The 24,587-nt window shown below is 43.3% G+C and overlaps 1 protein-coding gene across 3 annotated transcripts in view; it reads left to right on the forward strand.

Annotated features, from left to right (window-relative positions):
* The first annotated feature begins 685 nt into the window (after positions 1–685).
* LOC144682717 (NEDD4-binding protein 2-like 2) overlaps positions 686–24,587 on the forward strand; it is a 47,426-nt gene continuing 23,524 nt past the window's right edge. The window contains exons 1-3 of one of the 3 annotated variants that reach the window (XM_078545344.1): positions 686–779; positions 2,452–3,470; positions 19,439–19,563. In XM_078545344.1, coding sequence (XP_078401470.1) covers positions 777–779; positions 2,452–3,470; positions 19,439–19,563 — 1,147 coding nt within the window. In that variant the 5' untranslated portion in view covers positions 686–776. Of the gene's footprint in view, positions 780–801; positions 965–2,451; positions 3,471–19,438; positions 19,564–24,587 lie in introns of those variants that run through there. The other 2 variants (XM_078545345.1, XM_078545346.1) reach the window with 2 other exon arrangements.

The raw sequence follows: 24,587 nt of genomic DNA on the forward strand, positions 1-24,587 counted from the left end.
GAGAGCGGTTAATAAAGCACACAGTATCCTCGGCTTATAAATAGGGGCATTGAGCACAAGCGCAAGGAGCTTATGTTGAACTTGTATCGGACACTGGTGCAGCCTCAGCTGGAGTATTCCGTCCAGTTCTGGGCACTGCACTTTAGGAAGGATGTGAAAGCATTAGAAAGAGTGCAGAAAATATTCACAAGATTGGTTCCAGGGATGAGGAACTTCAGGTATGAAGATAGTTTAGAGAAGTTAGGGTTGTTTTGAAGGCCGAGGGGAGATTTGAGAGAGATGTTCAAAATCATGAGGCATCTGGATAGAGTAGATAAGGAGAAACTATTCCCACTCGTGAACAGATGAAGAACGCGAGGGCAAAGTTTTAAAGTAATTTGTAATAGAAGCAAAAGTGACGTATGAAAAAGTTTTTTCATGCAGCGAGTGGTTAAGGTCTGGAGTGCACTGTTTTGAGAGTGTGGTGGAGGCAGGTTCAATGGAGACCTTCAAAAGGAAATTAGACTGTTGTTGATGAGGAAGAATGTGCAGGGTTACGGGGATGAAGGTAGGGGAGTGGCACGAAGTGAATTAATTGCCAGTGAAAGTCAGTGCGGACACGGTGGGCCAAATGGCCTCCTGCACTGTAACAATGTGATTGTATTAAGACACGCCCAGTTCATTGTGGTCTGTGGACTACAACTCCCAGCAGGCTGTGCGGCAAGTGATGTCAGTCGCCCGGGGATTTTCCGTTGGTGATACGGTTGGAGTCAGGTCCGAGATATGGTGCGAAGAAAATGGTGTGTTGGTGTTTTTTTTTAAGACTACGTGTGAATTTTGCTGCTTCTCAGTTGTTGGCAAAACTTATCTGGTTGCAGAAATGTTGTGGAAGATGATTTGACGCTTAGGCCTAGTCACGGCCTTGGCCTGGGCAAGGCTGGCCGTCAAGGTGGTAATTTACCGCCGATTTCTCTTTCGTTTTGCGGTATGGAAAATGAAGCTGGCTGGAAAGGGTCAATTTGTGTGTTTGGGGGCGGATGTTGTGGAATGGCGAACATTTGTTCAGGACAGGTCACGGTCGCCAGGTGCTGCTCTCCACGGTCGTAGCTTTAGTCCTGAACGATTGTTGGCAAAGAGCTGTAATGTCTGCGTTTAATCTTTGAATATTTTTATAAAAATTGCTTCTGACTGCAGTCTATCTTCGTTTGTAAAGAAGTCACGCTCGTGGTTTCTGCTAATTGAACAGCTACATTCATATATAAAGTTATGGAACTCTGGGTTGTACAATTTATTCAAAATTCAGGTGCAGTTATTAGAGCTTTTTTATCAATGTATGTGGCAGCAGAACTTGCTGCTTTTCCGAGTGTATGCTGTGCACATGTACAGTTGTGTGTTGTCACATCTGTCAACAATGGAAAAGAAAGACTTCGATTTATGTAGTGCATTTCAGGACTACCGACGTCCCAGAGCGCTTCACAGCCGATGCAATACTGTTGCAATGTGGGAAACGCGGCAGTGAATTTATGCACAACAAACTTCCACAAACAGCAATATGATCATGACCTATTTTTCTTTAATATATATGATTATGATTGAGAGCTAAATATTATTCAGGACACCAGGGATAACTCCCCTGGTCCTCTGAAATAGCAATGCCTCAGCACTGCACCGGAGTGATAACATAGATTTTATTGGCAACTTGAGCACATTCAAACATGAGTGACAATTTCAGAATAATAAAATGCTGGGTTAACTATTTAGTTTTCTTCTTATTCACATTAGGTAGATTAGAAAGGGACGAGAAAATTTAGCACTGCTATGCAGCACTTTTTTTTTTGAAAGCCAGAGCAAAGTAGAAGTTTAATTGCAGAGGATGTGAGGTAGTTACAGACAAAAGAAACAAGAAAGAATGAAAAATTTGTGCTGCAACTTGCCTAAAAACTGGAATTTTAATTCCTGATGATTTGAAAACTTAAATTGACCAGGAATATGAACTTGAAAAATGCATGTACCTTTCCTTTTCTGAATGACTTCCTAATTTCAAAGTTAGAAAACTGAAATCTTTCAGTGCACACACATCTCATTCAAAGAGTGGTTTTGCACAAACAAAAATATCCCTGATCAAAACTACTGGAATAAAACTCTTTAGCAATGTGGAAATTACACCAGTTCTGATGAAGAGTCATACGGACTCAAAACGTTAACTCTGTCTTCCTCTCCACAGATGCTGTCAGACCTGCTGAGTTTTTCCAGCAATTTTTGTTTTTGTTTCAGATTTCCAGCATCCGCAGTATTTTGCTTTTATCTATGGAAATTACACTAGACTTGTTGGGATTTTTAGCTGCATTTCGGGGGAAAAAAATTTTAAATGTGTAGTCACAGTTGTAGTCACAGTACTTCAAAAAATTTTCACGTATGACCAGAGCAAAAACTCTTTCTACATATTTAACCAGTGCTTATCTTGTTTTCCAGATGTCTGATGTAGAAGTTAATACTGAGACTTTGGAAACCAGTGACGGTGGAACGAATATTCCATGTTCAAAAAGACAGAAAACTGAGAGCACTGCTACACAAAGTGAATATGATTCCACTGAACTGCCTGACAAAGAAAAAACTAATGATGCTGAACAGCAAAATGGAACTGAATTCCCCAACCCACACAGCAATCACAGCTCTCTGAGAGAGAGCATGGGGAATGAAATGCCACCAGTTTCGAAATTTGAAGAGGACAATGGGCAGCGTAATGAGAAGAATGGTATTACTGTACCTGAAAACAATGCTGAACTTGAAAACGAATTAATTCTATTTTATAAGGAATTGGAAAAAATTGAAAATGAGACTGATTTGCTTGTTAATGAATGTGTGGATGGTTCACAAGGTTCAGCAGGACGTATAGGAAACGTTACAACAAATAAACATGGAAAAAAGAAGATTGGTAAGGAATGCAAAAAGATTACAAATGATAAAGCTCAAACTGTAGGTGACCCATGTACTGGCAGATCACAAATTCCTACCACTGAACACCCATGTGATGCACATTGGCATACTGTCATGACCCCCTCAAGGCCTCACTGGAACCACCCGCAAGGTTTCATAGGACCGCAGGTTCAGCCAAGGTTCAATATCCCGCTCTCTTATCAAAGATACAGTGGCCCATCACAGGGGCCAGTGCCTTTTCGCCGTGACCAACTGTTTTTAAGTAATGGTTATGGCAATGACTCCAACAGAACACCAATCCAAGCAACAAACGAGAGTTGTGATATTCAGGCATGCCCCACCAACGACTACACAATGCAACCTGGGCATAAATATTTTTATAACTCTGGCGCACATCAAAATATGGAGGGCCGGCCCAATATGCTGAGGCCTGGGCTAACTAACTTGTGTCAGCAGTATCAGAAAACAGAACAGCATTCAAGACCAGGTATTGGAGGTAAAGAGCTCGTATTTATGCGTGGTCCACCAGGCTCTGGAAAATCTACCCTTTCGCGGTAAGCTTTATTTGAATTGTTTATCATTCCCAGTTAACTGTTGATAAGGGTAAGTTCATGTTTATTGACATTATTTTGATCCAATTGTCAGTCTACTTGAATGTTAAAGTTCTTCCAACATAATCCTTTTCATCATTCAGACTGTGGATAACAGAGTTTGTTACTTGAAGCAGGGGCAGATTTGTGTGTTTTTCATCTCCTGAAGATATATGCAAATCTTAATGCCAAAGTTGGAAGTTCTGAAGCTCCAGTTAGTAAATTCCAGAAAGCTGTTTAATACAGTGGGCAGTTGAAGAGGAACATATTTTTTAAATGTTGGGTTTTACATGGAAACAATAGCATTCTGCAGCTTTACACTTTCGAGCTTATGCATTTTCAAGAAATTATTCTCAAAGTTAGTGATAACGCTCATATTTATTACTGTAATATTGTTACCTACAAATGTACAGTTTCAAAAAGTTCAATGTCAACACATACAAATAAGCAGGAATGGGTAATGTATGTTAACTTCTGTTATCTCATTTCTAAGTAACAAAATCTTTTAAAATTTAAAAGTAAATATTAATTACACCTTTTCTGTGCCTTCATAGACTTATTCATTCATGCGATTTAGGCATTGCTGGCAAGGCCAGGATTTATTGTCTATCCCTAATTGCCCTTGAGAAGGTGGTGGTGAGCCACTTGCTTGAATCCCTGTAGTCCACATGGTGTAGGTACACCCACAGTGCTGTTGAGGAGAGAGCCCCAGGATTTTAACCCAATAATAGTGAAGGAACGGTGATATGGTTCCAAGTCAGGATGGTGTGTGGCTTTTAGATACTGGTTGAAATGTTGAGCACTTCGAATACCTTGGCAGCCACCTCTCAAAAGGCCGCCATTGACAAGGAGATCCAACAGTGCATCAGTTACACCAGTTCAGTCCATCAGCAAGTGTTTGACAACAAAGCCCTCTGTAGTCAATTGAAGTCCTGGTGTACAGAGCAGTTGTCATCACCAAACTCCTGTACTGCAGTGAGACCTGGACTGTAAATTACTGACACATCAGAGGCTTGAGAAATTCCATCAGCAATGCCTCTGCCACATTGTCTGGATTCAATGAGAGAATGATCAAACAAACGCTAGTGTCTTTCTTGATGGCACCCCCACAGGCACTCAGGCAAAATTCCTGCAAAATCAACTTTGATGGACTGGATATGGTATCTGGATGGCTGGAAGGCATCTCCCTCACCAGGTCCTCTTTTCTCACCAGTCAAATGGCCAGCATTCCAAGAGAAGGACAAAGGAAATGTTTCAAAGGCAATCTGAAGCTGTCCTTGAAGCATGGCAGCATTGATATTGATGAGGCGCTTGCTGCCAATCGTTCAAAATGGTAACAATTTACCCATCAAGCTGCATCACACTTTGAGTCACAACGTCAATGACGAGGCAGAGCAGTGGCAGAGTGAAAGAAAAGGAAGCAAATCATTCACTCCAGATCCCACTACCTTGCGGGTCATCCTGCCCCATGGGCCCAAAGGCCTGTTCAGTCAAATGAGTACCCTGTGACAGAACCTTTGACCCTGAGCAGATGTCATCCCCTAACTGAGGAACAGCCGACAATGATGAGATACAAGTGTTATCATGCTTACTTGCCCTTGTTCTTCTGGGTGGTGGCATTTGCAGGTTTGGAAGTTGCCTTCAAAGGAACTATGCATCTTGTATATTGTGTACACTGCTGTTGCTGTGCACAGGTGGTGGAGGGGATGAATGTTTAAGGTGACGGGTGACTGCTTTGTTCTGGATTTTTTAAATTATTCATTCACAGGACGTGGGTTTCGCTGGCTGAACCAGCATTTATTGCCGATCCCTAGTTGCTCTTGAGAAGGTGATGGTGAGCTGCCTTCTTGAACCACTAGAGTCCATATGGTGTAGATACACCCACAGTGCTGTTAGGAAGGGAGTTCCAGAGTTTTGACCCAGCGACAGGGAAGAAACGGCAATATATTTCCATGTCAGAGTGATGAGTGACTTGGAGGAGAACTTCCAGGTGGTGGTGTTCACATCTATCTGCTGCCCTTGTCTTTCTACATGATAGTGGTCGTAGATTTGGAAGGTGCTGTCGAAGGAGCCTTGGTGAATTCCTGCAGTGCATCTTGTAGATGACACACACTGCTGCTATTGTGCATCAGTGGTGGAGGGAGTGAATGTTTGTGGATGTGGTGCCAATGAAGTGGGCTGCGTTGTCCTAGACAATGTCAAGCTTCTTGAGTGTTGTGGGAGCTGCACTCATCCAGGCAAGTGGGGAGTATTCCAACACATTTCTGACTTGTACCTTTTATATGGGGGACAGGCTTTGGGGAGTCAGGAGGTGAGTTACTCATCACAGGATTCCTAGCCTCTGACCTGCTCTTGTAGCCACAGTATTTATATGGCTAGTCCAATTCAGTTTCCGGTCAATGGTAACGCCCAGAATGTTGATAGTGTGGGGTTCAGTGATGGTAATGTCATTGAACGTCAAAGGGTGATGGTTGGATTCTCTCTTGTTGGAGATGGTCATTGCCTGACACTTGTGTGGCGTGAATGTTACTTGCCACTTGTCAGCCCAAGCCTGGATATTGCCCAGGTCTTTTGGAATGGACTGCTTCAGTATCTGAGGAGTCGTGAATGGTGCTGAACATTGTGCAATCATCAGCGAACATTCCCACTCCTGACCTTATGATAGAAGGAAGGCTATTGATGAAGCAGCTGAAGATGGTTGGGCCTAGGACACTACCCTGAGGAACTCCTGCAATGATATCCTGGAGCTGAGATGACTGACCTCCAACAACTGTAACCATCTTTCTTTGTGCTAAGTATGACTCCAACCAGTCGAGAGTTTGCCCATTGACTCCAATTTTGCTAGGGCTCCTTGATGCCACACTCGATCAAATGCTGTACTGGAACAGCTTGGCTAGGGGCACGGCAAGCTCTGGAGCACAAATCTTCAGTACTGTTGCTGGAACATTGTCAGGGTCCATAGCCTTTGCAGTATCCAATGCCTTCAGCCGTTTCTTGATATCACGTGGAGTGAATCAAATTGGCTGAAGATTGGCATCTGTGTTGCTGGGGCCCTCTGGAGGAGGACGAGAGGGATCATCCACTCAGTACTTCTGACTGAAGGTTGTTGCGAATGCTTTAGCCTTATCTTTTACACTGATGTGCTGGGTTCCTCCATCATTGAGGATGGGTATATTTGTGGAGCCTCCTACTCCAGTGAGTTGTTTAATTGTCCACCACCATTCACGACTGGATGTGGCAGGACTGCAGTGCTTAGACCTGATCCAATGGTTGAGGGATCGCTTAGCTCTGTCCGTGACTTGCCGTTTGGCACGCAAGTAGTCCTGTGTTATAGCTTCACCAGGCTGACACCTCATTTTTCAGTGTGCCTGGTGCTGCTCCTGGCATTCCCTCCTGCACTCTTCATTGAACCAGGGTTGATACCCTGGCTTGGTGGTAATGGTAGAGTGGGGATATGGCCCACTGATATGGCCAGGCCACGAGGTTACAGATTGTGTTCGAGTACAATTCTGCTGCTGCTGATGGCCCACAGCGCCTCATGGATGCCCAGCCTCAAGTTGCTAGATCTGTTTGAAATCTATCCCATTTAGCATGGTGGTAGTGCCACACAATACGATGGAGGCTATCCTCAATGTGAAGGTGGGACTTCACCTCCACAACGACTGTACGGTGGTCACTCCTACTGATACTGTCATGGACAGGTGCATCTGCAGCAGGTAAGTTTGGAAGTTGCTTCCAATGTTGAGCTTCTTGAGTGTTGTTGGAGCAGAGAGACTCAGCATGAATGTGCACCATCATATTGTCATCCAGGCAAGTGGAGAGTATGTTGTCCATCAAGCTTAAGCCCCACACCTTGATAAATTCCATTTGGTTGAAAACTGTTTCCAACTGTATCAGTTGCTTGAAATTCAAAAGGGACTAATTTTTAATGCAATTTTATAGCATTAGAACAAAGCATTGTTATTTCATGGTTGACTCCTCATTGTTCAAGTATGTCCAAGCTGCAAATAATTTCATTGCCTTCTGTGTGTCCTAATGGCTAAAGAGTCTGTTGCAGGATCAGCATGAGCATCCACAGAACTGGCACTTCTCGTTGTGTTTGGGGAAGCCTAAGCAGCTGCGCCATCTCTGGCCGCCTTCTAGGCATGTTGAGTTTGGCTTAGATGGTCCTCAATATGCTGAACTCAATTTGGTACTTGCTTCCACGTAGGCTAGTCGGCTGCAGTTTTCCCCAGACAGGTGATCTGCAATGCTCAAAGTTTCTCTGGCATATTTATATCAGTTGTATTGACCACCTTGATGTTGTTTGCCCTGAGACAGTTCCCCATAGAAGATCTGCTTGAGGATTCTGTAATCCATGTGAGAGACATGGCCTGCCCACCTAAGTAAATGGTGGTCTCCATGTTGATAAACCCAGCATGATGGATGACCTAGTTGTTTGTAATTTTGTTCTGTCATTGAATTCTCATGATGGATCTGCCTTTGGAAGCTCATCCAGAGCTTTGACCGACCGCCTATAGCAGACCAAGATATCTGCACCAGATAGCAACGTAGTAAGGACAGTGGTCTAGTTGACTAGTGGTAGAGTATGATTTTAGTCTTCAGCTTAGTGCCATGCTACTTCTCGAAACATTCATGAATAGAAGCAGCTACATGATCCAAGACTTGAGTAGCCATCCCGAGGTACTGCAAGCACAAGCACCAAGACTGGTTTGATTAGAGTGATGAAAACATCTCCAATCTTCTCCAGAAACAGCTTGCACATAGTTTTTGAGCAGTCAACAACCAAGCATCAAACCTATAAAAATGCTAAACATACTAGCTCCAGTGTGATCCAGTGGAACAGGAAAATAGGCCAAAAGGTAAGATGGTTGAGAAGCAGTGGCAGACATTTGAGATCTTTCATAACTTTCAACAAAGATATATTCCATTGAGAAAGAGAGACTCTACGAGAAGGATGCACCATCCGTTGTTAGCTAAGGAAATTTAAGATGGTATCAAATTGAAAGAAAAGGCATACCCTGCTGCAAAGATGAGTGGTAACTAGGAAAATTGTGAAAATTTTAGAAACCTGTAAAGGCTGACTTACTCCAATTTCTCTCCCTATATTTGTTTGAGAGAAAACTAGCAAGAAATATAAAAGTTGCTGCAAGCATATATAAGGAAGAGAGTAGCAAATTCCTTTAGAGGGGGAGACTGGGGAATCAATAATAGGAAACCAGGAAATAGCAAAGGCTTTGAACAAGTATTTTGTATCTATCTTCACAGTAGAATCTGTCTTCACAGTAGAAGACACCAAGCATCCCAAGAATAGTAGAAAAGGGCAGGGAGGAACTTAAAACAATCTCAATCTCTAGAGGAAAAAGTACTAGGAAAACTAATGGTACTAAAGGTTGACACATCCCCTGGGCCTGATGGCCTGCATCCTGGGGTCTTGAAGAAAGTGGCTGCAGGGACAGTGGATGCAAAGATTATAACCTTTAGATTCTGGAAGGCCCCAGCAGGCTGGAAAACCACTATTTAAGAAAGGAGGGAGACAGAAAGGGTTATTCTAATATCTGTCATAGGGAAAATGCTGGAATCCATTCTAAAGGAGGGAATTACAGGACATTTAGAAAATTATAACACAATCGGACAGAGTCAACATGGATTTGTGAAAAGGAAATTGGGTTTGATGAATTCATTAGAATTCTTTTGAGGATGTAACAAGCAGGGTGGACAAAGAGGAACCGGTCGATGTATTGCATTTGGATTTCCAAAAGGCATTCAATAAGATGCCACATAAAAGATTGCTGCACAAGATAAGTGCTTATGATGTTGGGGTGATATATTAGCATGGATAGAGGATTGGCTAATGAACAGGAAACAGAGTAGGGATAAATAGGTCATTTTCAGGTTGGCAACTGTAACTAATGGAGTGCCACAGGTATCAGCAGTGGGGCCTCTGCTATTTACAATCTATCTTAATGACTGGGTTGAAGAGGCAAACTATTTTAGCCATATTTATTGCTGATTCAAAGATAGATAGGAAAGCAAGTTATGGAGGATGCAGATAGGTTCAGTGAGTGGGCAAAAAGTTGATGGATGGAATATAATGTGGGAAAATGTGAGGTTGTCCACTTTGGTAGGAAGAATAGAAAAGAAAAATATTATTGAAATGGAGAGAGACTACAGAATGCTGTGGTACAGAGGGACCTGGGTGTCCTTGTACATGAATTACAAAAAGTTAGCAGACAGGTTTAGCAAGTAATTAAGAAGGCAAATTGAATGTTGGCCTTAATTGCAAGAGAACAGAGTATAAAATTAGTGAAAATAAAAATACCTGGAAAAACTCAGCAGGTCTGGCAGCATCTGCGGAGAGGAACACAGTTAAAGTTTCAAGTCCGTATGACTCTTCAACAGAACTAAGTAAAAATAGAAGAGAGGTGAAATATAAGCTGGTTTAAGGGAGGGTGAGACAAGTAGAGCTGGATAGAGGGCCAGTGATAGGTGGAGATAGACAAAAGATGTCATAGACAGAAGGACACAGAGGTGTTGAAGGTGGTGATATTATCTAAGGAATGTGCTAATTAAGGGTAGAAAGCAGGACAAGCAAGGTACAGGTAGCCCTCGTGGGGGTGGGGTGAAGGAATCGAAATAGGCTAAAAGGTAGAGATAAAACAATGGATGGAAATACATTTAAAAATAATGGGAAATAGGTGGGAAAAGAAAAATCTATATAACTTATTGGAAAAAAGGGGGTGGGGAATCGGAAAGGGGGTGGGGATGGAGGAGAGAGTTCATGATCAAAAATTGTTGAACTCAATATTCAGTCCGGAAGGCTGTAAAGTGCCTAGTCGGAAGATGAGGTACTGTTCCTCCAGTTTGTGTTGAGCTTCACTGGAACATTGCAGCAGGACAAGGACGAACATGTGGGCATGAGAGCAGGGTGGTGTGTTGAAATGGCAAGCGACAGGGAGGTCTGGGTAATGCTTGCGGACAGACCGAAGGTGTTCTGCAAAGCGGTCACCCAGTCTGCGTTTGGTCTCTCCAATGTAGAGGAAACCTCATTGGGAGCAACAAATGCAGTAGACTAAATTGAGGGAAGTGCAAGTGAAATGCTGCTTCATTTGAAAGGAGTGTTTGGGCCCTTGGACGGTGAGGAAAGGGGAAGTAAAGGGGCAGGTGTTGCACGGGAAGGTGCCATGGGAGGGGGTTGAGGTGTAGGGGATGATGGAGGAGTGGACCAGGGTGTCCCAGAGGGAACAATCCCTGTGGAATGCCGCCGGCGGGGGTGAAGGGAAGATGTGTTTGGTGGTGGCATCATGCTGGAGTTGGCGGAAATGGCGGAGGATGATCCTTTGAATGCGGAGGCTGGTGGGGTGATAAGTGAGGACAAAGGGGGACCCTTATCATGTTTCTGGGAGGGAGAGGAAGGTGTGAGGGCGGATGCGCGGGAGATGGGCCGGACACGGTTGAGGGCCCTGTCAACCACTATGGGTGGAAAACCTCGGTTGAGAAAGAAGGAAGACATGTCAGAGGAACTGTTTTTGAAAGTGGTATCATCAGAACAGATGCAACGGTGGCAAAGGAACTGAGAGAATGGGAAGGAGTCCTTACAGGAAGCTTCTACCTCCTACCCAAAATCCACAAACAGGACTGTCCCGGCAGACTGATCGTGGCAGCCTGTTCCTGCCCCACGGAGCTCATTTCTTGCTATCTTGACTCCATTCTTTCTCCCCTTGCCCCATCCCTTCCCACCTACATCCGTGATTCCTCTGACACCCAACATCATATCAACAATTTCCAGTTCTCTGGCCCCAACCGCCTCCTCTTCACCATGGACGTCCAATCCCTCTACACTTCCATCCCCCACCGGGATGGTCTGATGACTCTCCGCTTCTTCCTCGAACAGAGGCCCGAACAATCCCCTTCCACCATACTCTCCTCCGTCTGGCTGAACTTGTTCTTACACTGAACAATTTCTCCTTAAACTCCTCTCACTTCCTCCAAATAAAAGGTGTGGCTATGGGTACCCGCATGGGCCCCAGTTATGCCTGTCTCTTTATGGGGTATGTGGAACATTCCTTGTTCCAGTCCTACTCCAGCTCCTTCCCACAACTCTTTCTCCGGTACATCGATGATTGCTTCGGTGCCACTTCATGCTCTCGTCTGGACCTGAAGAATTTATTAATTTTGCTTCCAATTTCCACCCCACCATCATATTCACATGGTCCATCTCTGACACTTCCCTTCCCTTCCTTGACCTCTCTCTCTCAATTTCTGGTGATAGACTGTCCACCAATATCCATTACAAGCCTACCGACTCCCAAAGCTACCTCGACTACAGCTCCTCACACCCCACTTCCTGTAAGGACTCCATCCCATTCTCTCAGTTCCTTTGCCTCCGTCGCATCTGTTCTGATGATGCCACTTTCAAAAACAGTTCCTCTGACATGTCTTCCTTCTTCCTTAACCGAGGTTTTCCACCCATGGTGGTTGACAGGGCCCTCAACCGTGTCCAGCCCATCTCCCGCGCATCCGCCCTCACACCTTCCTCTCCCTCCCAGAAACATGATAGGGTCCCACTTGTCCTCACTTATCATCCCACCAGCCTCCGCAGTCAAAGGATCATCCTCCGCCATTTCCGCCAACTCCAGCATGATGCCACCACCAAACACATCTTCCCTTCACCCCCCTGGTGGCATTCCACAGGGATTGTTCCCTCTGGGACACCCTGGTCCACTCCTCCATCACCCCCTACACCTCAACCCCCTCCCACGGCACATTCCCATGCAACCGCAGAAGGTGCAACACCTGCCCATTTACTTCCCCTCTCCTCACCCTCCAAGGGCCCAAACACTCCTTTCAAGTGAAGCAGCATTTCACTTGCACTTCCCTCAATTTAGTCTACTGCATTTGTTGCTCCCAATGAGGTTTCCTCTACATTGGAGAGACCAAACGCAGACTGGGTGACCGCTTTGCAGAACACCTTCGGTCTGTCCGCAAGCATGACCCAGACCTCCCTGTCGCTTGCCATTTCAACACTCCACCCTGCTCTCATGCCCACATGTCTGTCCTTGGCCTGATGCATTGCTCCAGTGAAGCTCAACGCAAACTGGAGGAACAGCACCTCATCTTCCGACTAGGCACTTTACAGCCTTCCGGACTGAATATTGAGTTCAACAATTTTAGATCATGAACTCTCTCCTCCATCCCCACCCCCTTTCTGATATCCCCCCCCCTTTTTTTCCAATAATTTATATAGATTTTTCTTTTCCCACCTATTTCCATTATTTTTAAATGTATTTCCATCCATTGTTTTATCTCTACCTTTTAGCCTATTTCGATTCCTTCACCCCACCCGCACTAGGGCCATCTGTACCTTGCTTGTCCTGCTTTCTACCCTTAATTAGCACATTCCTTAGATAATATCACCACCTTCAACGCCTCTTTGTCCTTTTGTCTATGACATCTTTTGGCTATCTCCACCTATCACTGGCCCTCTATCCAGCTCTACTTATCCCACCCCCCCTTAAACCAGCTTATATTTCACCTCTTCTATTTTTACTTAGTTCTGTTGAAGAGTCATACGGACTCGAAACTTTAACTGTGTTCCTCTCCGCAGATGCTGCCAGACCTGCTGAGTTTTTCCAGGTACTTTTTATTTTTATTTTTGTTCTGGATTTCCAGGATCTGCAGTTTTTTGCTTTTATAAAATTAGTGAAGTTTTGCTACAGGGCATTAGTGAGACTGCACCTGGAGTATTATGTGCAGATTTGGCCCCCTTACCTGTGGGATATACTTGCATTGGAAGATTCAATAGGCTGATTCCTGGGATGAAGGGGTTTGGCTTGTGAGGAAAGGTTGAATAAGTTGGGCCTGTATCCATTGGAGTTTAGAAAAATGAGAGATAATCATATTGAAACATATAAGATCCTGAGGGGTACTTGACAGAGTGCATGTTGAGAGGGTGTTTCCTTCCATGGGTGAATCTAGAACAGGGGCCACAGTTTAAAAATAAGAGGTCTCCCATTTAAGATGGAGATGAGGAGGAATTTCTTCTCTCAGAAGGTCATTAGTGTTTGGAATTCTCTTCCCCAGAGAACAGTGGAGGCTTGATCATTGAATGGCTGAGTTAGACAGATCTTTGGAAAAACTCAGCAGGCCTGACGGCATCTGCGGAGAGGGATACAGTTGATGTTTCAAGTCCGTATGACTCTTCATCAGAACTAAGACATATCGAACTGAGATGAAATATAAGCTAGTAGAAGGGGGTGGGACAGGAGAGCTCAATAGGGGGCCAGTGATAGGTGGAGGCCAAGAAGAGACTGCCAAAGATGTCATAGACAAAAGGACAAAGGGGTGTTGACGGTGGTGATATTATCTAAGGAATGTGCTAATGGGGACATTAAGGGAAACAAGCTAGTGGCAGATGGCCCTAGTGCGGGTGGGGTGGGGGGAAGGGACGAAATAAATTAAAAATAGGAGGGAAGAGAAAAAAATAGTTGTTTAAAAAAAAAATTATAAATTATTGGAAAAAGTGGGATCGGAAAGAGGGTGGGGATGGAGGAGAGAGTTCATGATCTGAAATTGTTGAACTCAATATTAAGTCCGAAGGCTGTAAAGTGACTAGTCGGAAGATGAGGTGCTGTTCCTCCAGTTTGCGTTGAGCTTCACTGGAACATTGCAGCAGGACAAGGACGGACATGTGGGCATGAGAGCAGGGTGGTGTGTTGAAATGGCAAGCGACAGGGAGGTCTGGGTCATGCTTGCAGACAGACCGAAGGTGTTCCGCAAAGCGGTCTCTCCAATGTAGAGGAGACCGCATTGAGAGCAGCGAATGCAGTAGACTAAATTGAGGGAAGTGCAAGTGAAGTGCTGCTTCACTTGAAAGGAGTGTTTGGGCCCTTGGACAGTGAGGAGGGGGGAAGTAAAGGGGCAGGTGTTGCACCTTCTGCGGTTGCATGGGAAGGTGCCATGGGAGGGGTTGAGGTGTAGGGGGTGATGGAGGAGTGGACCAGGGTGTCCCGGAGGGAACGATCCCTGTGGAAAGCCGCCAGGGGGAGTGAAGGGAAGATGTGTTTGGTAGTGGCATCATGCTGGAGTAGGCGGAACACCTTTGTTCTGTCCGCAAGCATGACCCAGACCTCCCTGTCGCTTGCCATTTCAACACACCACCCTGTCCCCATTAGCACATCTTTTAGATAATATCACCACCGTCAACACCCCTTTGTCCTTTTGTCTATGACATCTTTGGCAGTCTCTTCTTGGCCTTCACCTGTCACTGGCCCCTTATCGAGCTCTCCTGTCCCACCCCCTTCTACTAGCTTATATTTCATCTCATTTCTACATGTCTTAGTTCTGATGAAGGGTCATACGGACTCAAAACGTCAACTGTATCCCTCTCCGCAGATGCTGCCACACCTGCTGAGTTTTTCCAGCTATTTTTGTTTTTGTTCTAGATTTCTAGCATCCGCAGTATTTTGCTTTTATCTTAGACAGATCTTTGTTTGACAAGGGAGTCAAAGGTTATGGAGGACAGACAGGAAAGTGGAGTTAAGGCCACAATTGGATCAGCCATGACCTTATTGAATGATGGAGCAGGCTCAATGGGGCGAATGATCTACTCCTGCTCCAATCATTAATGATCTTGAGAGAAATGCAGAACAATTGAAATACAAGCAATACAAATTGACATTACAGCTGCAATGTCTAGCTGAGAGGCATGATCTGTTTTTTTGCAATGTGCTGAACACTGTATATTTCACAACATTTGCTGCTATTCTAACAGCTGGGAAATTAACTGATAAGGCAGCTATAATAGAAAGTTGGCATGAGCACATTGCCGTGCGCCTCATATCTCAACAGATTCTATGCATCAAATTGAGCAGTTGCTTGAGAGAGCCTGCCTCTTCCTCCTTCCGCTGAAGAGGTGATATGACCAAACGAGGCAAAGCCCCTGGCCCAAATGGCATTCTAGCAGAGATTTGGAAGTGTAATTGTACTGAGCTTGTTAACAAACTTACAGTCATCTTCGTGAGCATCTGGGATCAGGAAAGAGTTCCACAGGAGCTCAAGCATGTCAACATAGTGTGCATCTGGAAGCAGAAAAGACCCAACAATATATACAGCAACTATCGAGGAATATTTTGCGTCTCGATTGCAGGAAAGATCCTCGCAAGGGTCCTGTTAAGCCGGCTACTAGTCTGCCTTGTAGATGATATCCTCCCAGAACCTGTGTGGTTTTAAGGCAAATCAGCGGGATAACCGTAGCAAAATGTTTATTGCAAAACTACAGAAAAAAAACAAGCGGAGAGCAACTTCAGACTCTATATATGTTGTTCGTAGACCTAACAGAAGCTTTTGACAGTGAGAGTCAACCTGGTCTATGCTGCTTGCTCAGCCAGGATGCTCAAACAATCCTGCGCCTACTGCAAGATGGCATATTTGGATGTGTTTGTGCCTGTGGTGAGATGTCCAATGCCCTTGCGATAACCAGCAGTATTAAAGGAAGGATGTGCCGTGGCTCCCCAACTCTTCAGTCTCTTTGCTGCAATGCTTAAGGAAGTCACCAGAGACATGCCCGCAGGCATCATCATTAGGTTTCGTTCAGGGAAGCTCTTTAATCTTTCTAGACTGCATGTCTCCACCAAAGTCGGGCAGTAATCAGGGAGCTTCTGTTTGCTGATGATTGTGCCTGAGCTGGCCACAATAAGCAAGACATCCAGACTAAGGGAATCAAATTCTTGAGTGTTGACAAACACTCGGGTGTTTAAATCACTGTCTTCAAGACCCAGGTTATGTTTCAGCCAGCAGCAGACATGTTATGATGCACTGGACGTAACCGTTGATGGCACCAATCTCAAGACTGTAGAAAAATTCTCCATACCTTATCTGTTACCTTGGCTGCAGTATTAAAAAGAGTGAACCTGTGCCACGGGCAGGTATTTTTTGTCAACATAATCCCATCTATTTTGCTACTATCTATAAGATGTGTCTGAGCTGTTAACATTTGCCAATCTCTCTTAATTGTTTGTATATGCAATTCTAGTCATGTGACATTAGTATTATTTTCCTAATCTGCTATTTCACTTGGAGCTATTGAGAATTTAGGACAAAGTAAGGGAGGTGGCTAAAATGCTATCATTGAGGACTTGGGGGTCGGTGGGGGAGGATATCAAATTCTGAATAACCTGCCAGGGGAATACACCAATGAAGAAAGAAGATAAAATAAATTAGATCAGTTTTAAACTTCTGCCATCAGGGGATGGCAAGTATCTGTCAATGTAAGGTCCCTAATCCAGTAAGATTGTTTATGTCTTTTTCCCACAAGAATTTGAATTTTTTCAGTGAAGTTTTTTGTGTGAATAACTTCATTAATGTTTTTATGCAAAGATTTCAGCTTTGTTCAAAATCTTGCGTTGACGTTAACACTTGACCAACATCTATCAAGCTATTATTGGCTTCAAGGAGATGGCATAGACTGGAAGTTCAGAATTTCCCATCTTGCATCAGTTGGATGTTGGCATATGGTAGGCTGACATAACTGCAATGTTTTAACTCCTTGTGGTGTATGAGGATTTGGATTTTCTAAATTGATTAAACACAAACTGCAGAATGATTCTTATGTGAATTGTTCATGAACTGTTACCTTTTTAGCCTAGAGAAATAACTTGAGGCAGAAATCACTAGCTAGACAGACTCAGCTGGAAAGAAAGTGCCTTTAGTTCTCCTAACTTCTACCTTTTTCCATGAATCGATCTTGAAAGTTATAGAAGTAATTGGGCTTTGATTACGATTTTGCTAGTTGGAGCAAAGTGTAACTTGGTGTATGTATTTGCAAATGGCGTTCACACTTTTTTATACCCTTCAAATTAAATGCCATATCCTGAAAAATGTGTGGTACGCCCCTCATGCTGCAGTTATATACATACAACAATGTTACATGCTTCTGACCTGCACTTCCACCCTCTGGTTTGGAATTGAGTAGAACCTTCCAATTTGCAAAGTTCCCTGACCAAATATCTAAGTAGCTGGTACCTCTGTTCTTGTATAGGGCAGTTGCTTCACCTTAGCAGTAAGATAATACATTATACATGACGTGGTATAAAATGCCTGCCCTCAAAGCAGTGGGACTTCAGTTTTCTGAGCAAAAGAGGGGAACAGGTGCTTGTGTGTTTTCTGAGCAAAATTGATTTTGCTAATGCTATTTGTAGTAATTCAGAATTGTCTCCTTGCTCGGGTTGTCTCCATGTCCTGGATTATGAGAACGTTGTTTCTCATTTTTAAGGTAATTAGTCTTGGAAGGAATATGCTAAAGTCTCCCTGTACTAATCTATAGGTGGATGTCATCAAGAGATATTAATGTCTATAATGTTTTTGGAAATTATTTTTAAAATGGAATTGTAGTAGAGTCTGTGTCTATGGGTTTGACTGTGTGTGTCTTAGGGTTTGACTGTGTGTCTTAATTGGATTAAAGCCAGCTATTCAGGGTGCTTTGAAGTATAAAACAAAAACAAAAATACCTGGAAAAACTCAGCACATTCGGTTGAAGAGTCATACGGACTCGAAACGTTAACTGTGTTCCTCTCCGCAGATGCTGCCCGACCTGCTGAGTTTTTCCAGGTATTTTTGTTTTTGTTTTGGATTTCCAGCATCCACAGTTTTTTGCTTTTTACTTTGAAGTATAGTAGTTTGAGATGTTAATTAGGTAAACAGTAAGGAAGTTAAAAAGGTTAAGTGTACATTTGCATTTGTTGAATAAAGCATTCAAGAGTGGGAGTAAAATCTTGCACCTAGCTGAGAGATGCCAAGCAATGTGTTTATATTACAAATAAAATTATTGGGATGAAAATGTTGTTGCTAGAAGATGTGACAGTAAAAGCCTAGGATACCATGGAAAATTTACATTCAAAGGGGAAGCTAGGTATAAAATGGGAAAGGAGATTGTGTGTAATGTAGAGGTATTTAAGATCTAACCAGCCTGTAAGCCAACAACTGTGTCTGCAACGGAACCAAATTGCAAGGAGCCTCATTTTGAATTCGTATGGTCAAATGTGCTCTGCCTGATGCCTGTTTAAAGCCTATGGGTTACTGTTGCCTTGGTGGAATTTTACCTGGGAGTGATTAATTTGAGGATTTGTTTCAGAGTTATTATGGTAGTAATCTGTAGACATGTATGTGTTTAATTTGTTAAATTAGTAAATGTTTAATTTTATATAAAAACCTCTTCAGGCTCAATGGTCTTATTCCTGAATTCAGAGCTGCATCTCAAACATTCCAATTGAAAATATAGGTTATGACAGTTGTTTCAAGTTTCCCTGTGGGACTTAAACAACTCAGTCTTTACCAACTGCTGTGTCATAACAGTGGACCAACTGTTGTTTCAATCGAAATGGAGCTTGGTGCTGGCATTACAACTGTCAAATATCGCCATAAACAAATCCAGATTCTCTGTTGGTTGCTGTTATGTTAGGTATTTTGTATTACCATCCGTGGAAACCTGTAAGTAATTGAAAATGTAATTGTGATTACTGGTAATCTTGGCACTGAGCAAGACAACAAATGAAATAGATGGCATTCATATTTTGTAACAAATACTTAGCTAGATTTAGTTTTTTAAAGTGCTTAAAGAGAAAAAAAAAACTCTTGCTATGGATAACTTTTAAGATTCAGGAAGCAAATCTGTATCCTTAGATAATGCTGATAATTGCATCCATTGCTCTAGACTATATTAGCCCATAATTTTTACTATTATGTTTGACATGATATAAATACATTTGTAATGGGTCTCTCATATCATTGCTATGTTGCAATAAATGAACCTTTTCTTTTTAAAAAAAAATCTTTCTGATGGGCTAGGATTACTGATTTAATGTGCTATATGATTTTATCTTTCCAAAAGTAATTCAATTGGCAATGTAATCATTCTTGAGTATTTCGATTTGCAGGTTGCTATTAGCTCAAAATCCTAATGGTGTGGTGTTAAGCACAGATGATTATTTCTGTCAGAATGGAGTTTACTGGTTTGACCCCAATTTCCTTGGAGAAGCTCATGAGTGGAATCAGAACAGAGGTATGAATTGTGTTTTGTTTGATATCACTCTGGATACCTCAATCTACCTGAATTTTGTTTTTTTGTTTTGTTGCTTCTGATCCGAAAACCTCATAAATGTGTGTAGAAGCTGGATCAATTTCCTGGATAACAAAGGACAAACTTCATGCTTTGTAGAACAGCTATGTGAATGGGGAAAAAAGTAGCCTGCGAATATGAATGTGTCATAAATAGCTGTAGGCTGTGTCTTTTAAACTTGTAAGGTGAAAACACACAGCCATAAAACAAAATATGTAAGAATTTAAAGTTCCCATCATTTATCAGTGGTTTCAGAAGTAACCTTTAAACCATTGAGGTATACAGTAATAGAAAAGTTCAATGTTCATTGAATAAATGCATTTTTTTCTATGATAGATTTTTAGGTTCCAAGAGTGTTGCCTTTTAATTTAAAAAAAAATTGTATTCTTGACTCAACCTTCATGTATCATAAAGCTTTAAAATGTATTGCTTTGTGAGTTAAGTATGCACCTTCTGTGGAGCTCCTTTTAAGCTGCTTTTATATTCGAGCCACTTCAGTTCAGATTTGAGGAGGCTGGATTGTGCAGTTTATAGCACGGTAGTCAGTTGCTCACCAGTGACAAAATTATAGTTGTTTGTCATTAGAGCGGTGAGTCTGCCACTGAGACAAAAGGACGCCTGATTCAGCAGTTTGATAGCCAGCTGATTACTTGAAGAATTCTTTTCTGACATATTCTAAATCTGACTTATCAATTTTACTGTATGGCAAGGGGGTTGCGCTATATTGTTTAACTTGTTTCATTTATTATCTTCTCTCCTTGTGTAAAATTCTCGCTCACTCATGGTTTTCTAAGACTGAAGACATTGAGTTTTTCTGACCTTTCCTCCTGGGTCACCACCAAGAGGAGAAAATTACCTCTTACACTTCTGTACCACTTGCATATTTACTTTGTCCCATGTTGACCAGAACTAAACACTTGACTGATTAAATTGTGGTTTGACTTGATTACTCGACAGTCCAGCAAAGTGGTTGGTCTGAGATTTATCCTCTTTGGTTTGTTTGTCTCTGTACTGTACCTAATCAGTGAGTTTAATATATCTTCCATTAGCGCTCAGGCTCTCGCCTAGCTAATGTGACCCCATTCACTATGTAATCCCTCAAGCTCTCCAGTATAAATCACAGTAATCTTAATTTCTTTAACCTATGCTTAACAATTGAATAATTAATTGCCTGATGAGTTTTGACACAATACTGTGTGCAATGTAGGTTTCACTACTTTTGGTGTTATGATCATAAGAAATAGGAGTAGGCCACTCAGCCCCTCAGGCCTGCTCTGCCATTCAGTAAGATCATAGCTAATCTGATTCTGGCCTTAACTCCATTTTCCTGTCATTCCCCCATAACCCTTGATTCCCTTGTAGATCAAAAACCTGTCTAGCTCAACCTTCAATATATTCAATGATCCAGCCTCCATTGTTCATTGGGCAGTAGAATCCCAAAGACTAATGATGCTCTGAGAGAAGAAATTCCTCCTCACCTCAGTCTAAAATGGGAGACCCCCATAACCCCAGTTCTAGATTTCCCCATGAGGGAAACACTCCAAGCTTAATAGTGCCTTATGTTTAAACTTTGATATGCAGCCTGTAAAATTTGTTTAGGGATCTCTGAGAAGAGAAAGGAACCACATAGAGAGGGTGTTTGAGCCTTTGAATAGTCAATGGACTTTTTTAAAAATTCATTCACAGGATGTGTGCTTTGTTGGCTGGGCCAGCATTTATTGCCCATCCCTAGTTGCCCTTGAGAAGGTGGTGGTGGTGAGCTGCCTTCTTGAACCACTGCAGTCCATGTGGTGTAGGTACACCCATAGTGCTGTTAGGAAGGGAGTTCTAGGATCTTGACCCAGCGACAGTTAAGGAACGGCAATATACTTCCAAGTCAGGATGGTGCATGACTTGGAGGGGAACTTCCAGGTGGTGGTGTTCCCATCTATCTACTGCCCTTGTCCTTCTAGATGGTAGTGGTCGTAGGTTTGGAAGGTGCTGTCTAAGGAGCCTTGGTGAATTCCTGCAGTGTACCTTGTAGATGGTACACACTACTGCTACTGTGCGTTGGTGGTGGAAGGAGTGAATGTTTGTGAATGTGGTGCCAATCAAGTGGGCTGCCTTGTCCTGAATGGTGTCAAGCTTCTTGAGTGTTGTGGGAGCTGCACTCATCCAGGCAAGTGGAGAATTTTCCATCGCACCCCTGACTTGTGCCATGTTGATGGTGGACAGGCTTTGGGGAGTCAGGAGGTGAGTTACTCGTCGCATGATTCCTCGCTTCTGACCTGCTCTTGAAGCCACAGTATTTATATGGCTAGTCCAGTTCAGTTTCTGGTTAATGGTAACACCCAGGATGTTGATAGTGGGGGATTCAGTGATGGTAATGCGATTGAATGTCAAGGGGCGATGGTGATGGACTGCTTCAATATCTGAGGAGTCTCAAATGGTGCTGAACATTGTGCAATCATCAGCAAACATCCCCACTTCTGACCTTATGATGGAAGGAAGGTCATTGATGAAGCAGCTGATGATGGTTGGGCCAAGGACACTACCCTGAGGAACTCCTGCAGTCATGTCCTGGAGCTGAGATGACTGACCTCCAACAACCACAACCATCTTCCCATGTGCTAGGTATGAGTCCAACCAGAAGAGATGTTTTACCCCTGATTTCCATCGACTCCAGTTTTGTTGGAACTCCTTGATGCTGCACTCGGTTAAATGTGGCCTTGATGTCAAGGGCAGTCGTTCTCACCTCCCCTCTTGAGTTCAGTTCTTTTGTCCCTGTTTGAACTAAGGCTGAGACGAGGTCAGCAGCTGAGTGGCCCTCACGGAACCCAAACTGGGTGTTAGTGAGCAGGCTATTACTAAGCAAGTGCTGCTTGATAGCAGAGTTCTGCATCTTGTTTAAGTTTTATTAGGGTGGGGTGGATCCAAGCAGAATATATACATAAGTTAAGACACTGCAGGTAATAGAAATCTGAAATAAAAACAGAAAATGCGGGAAATTTTCAACAGAGCCGATGTTTCAGGTTGATGAAAACAGTATGTTGGTACGATCAATATCCTGGTAGTTAACATTGACCAGAAACTGAATTGGACCAGCCATATAAATACTGTGGTTACAAGAGAAGGTCAGGGGCTGGGAATTAAGTAACTTGCCTCCTGATTCCCCAAAGCCTGTCCACCATCTACAAAGCACATCAGGAGTGTGATGGAATATTCTCCACTTTCAGAATCTGTGCAGCTTCAACAATACTGCAGAAGCTTGAAACCATCCAGGACAAAGCTGCCTGCTTGATTGACAGCCCACCCACCACCTTTAAATATTTACTCCCTGGACCACCAACACACAGTGGCAGCAATGTGTACCACCTACAAGATGCACTGCAGCAACTCACCAAGGTTCCTTCGACAGCACCTCCCAAAATAGTGACTTCTCCCCCTAGAAGGACAAGTGTAGCTGATGCATGAGAACACCACCACCTGCAAGTTCCCCTCCAAGCCGCACACAGTTGCTTGGAACTATATTTCCGTTCCTTCACTGTGACTGGGTCAAAATCCCTGAAGCACCTTCCTAATAGTACTGTGGTTGTACCCACACCACATGGACTGCGATGGTTCAAGACGATGGCATACTACCTACCACCTTCTTGAGGGCAGTTAGGGGTGGGCATTAAATGCTGGCCTAGCTAGCGACACCCAGATTCCATGAAAGAATAAATGCGTGCACTTTTTTAAATAGTGTCTTGCTTGTCGTGAAATATTGTGCATCATCTTGCCATTGTCATAGAGGATATCAAGCACAAAATATAAGAAAGAAGGGTTATTTAAAAAAAAAAAAATTGAGATAGATTACAGGTGTAGCAATTCAGGGATTTCTGAGGCGAAATCTAGTGTGAACGACGTGATGTCTAAAGGTTCAGCACCATTGATGGAGTGGAGGAAGGTGGGGTTAATGCACATTAATCCAGAGAGAAATGCGATAGTGTAGGGTAGAAGAGCTGAGATGATTTGAGGTATAAAATGGAGGCCATGGAAAGATTCCAGGATGAGGATTTTGAAGCCAGGGGACAGGTGGCCTGTGGAAGGTGACAAGGGCAGGAGTGTAGACTGTTTGAGACTTGCACAATAGAAAACAGACTGCAGAGTGAAAGGTGATTGTTTTATGGATGATCGGTGGTAGGAGATCAATGAGATTATTATAGAAGTCTTGCCTTAACTCAGAAGGTGTTAATTAGATCATTAACTTTGATTTGGGTAGAAGGATTAATGGACACTCTTAGAGGTGGAAGTAGCAGTCTGGCTGACAATGAATGTTGTATTTGAAGCTCACCTTGTGGAACAGGATGAGGCTCAGTACTTTTGGATTCCATTTGAGTCAGCAGCTGACAAGTTCAATGAAATGGTTATCTGAGGCATAAAGTTTTTTGGTATGTCAGGAACATGTTTTGTGGCATGTTTATTTTGAGTTGAATTCTTCTTGTCTCAGACTCAATACCTGACAAGCAATGAACAGAAGGAGACAAGAGCTTAGGCATGAGGTGGGGGCATTTGGAAGCAGATAAGGAAGGCTATGAATTCCCTGTAACTGCCTGTGCAAGTAAGGCTTCATGTTTTGTGGGAGGAAGGTCTCGCTGTCGTAGAATGAATCCTACTGCTTGGCTCAACCTAGGCCCCTGTATGGTTTCACAAGGTAACCGAATAGATGATATAAATAAATTCCAAATGGGCAGAATGGTAGCATTCATCCATCCATCCATTTCCACACCGCTTCCCTTGGTGAGGGTCGCGGTGGCAGTAAGCTGAGTAAGGCCGACCAGACTTCCCTTTCCTCAGCCTTAAATTCCAGATCCCCTGGGGGATTCCCCGGAATTCCCAGGCGAGCCAAGAGATGTAATCCCTCCAGCGTGTCCTGGGTCGGCCTTGCGGTCTCTGCCCAGTGGGCCGTACCTGGTGCAGCTCAAGCGGGACCCTACCAGAGGGCA

The sequence above is a fragment of the Cetorhinus maximus genome, chromosome 7 (assembly GCF_964194155.1).
Source record: "Cetorhinus maximus chromosome 7, sCetMax3.hap1.1, whole genome shotgun sequence".
In the NCBI taxonomy this organism is placed as follows: domain Eukaryota; kingdom Metazoa; phylum Chordata; class Chondrichthyes; order Lamniformes; family Cetorhinidae; genus Cetorhinus; species Cetorhinus maximus.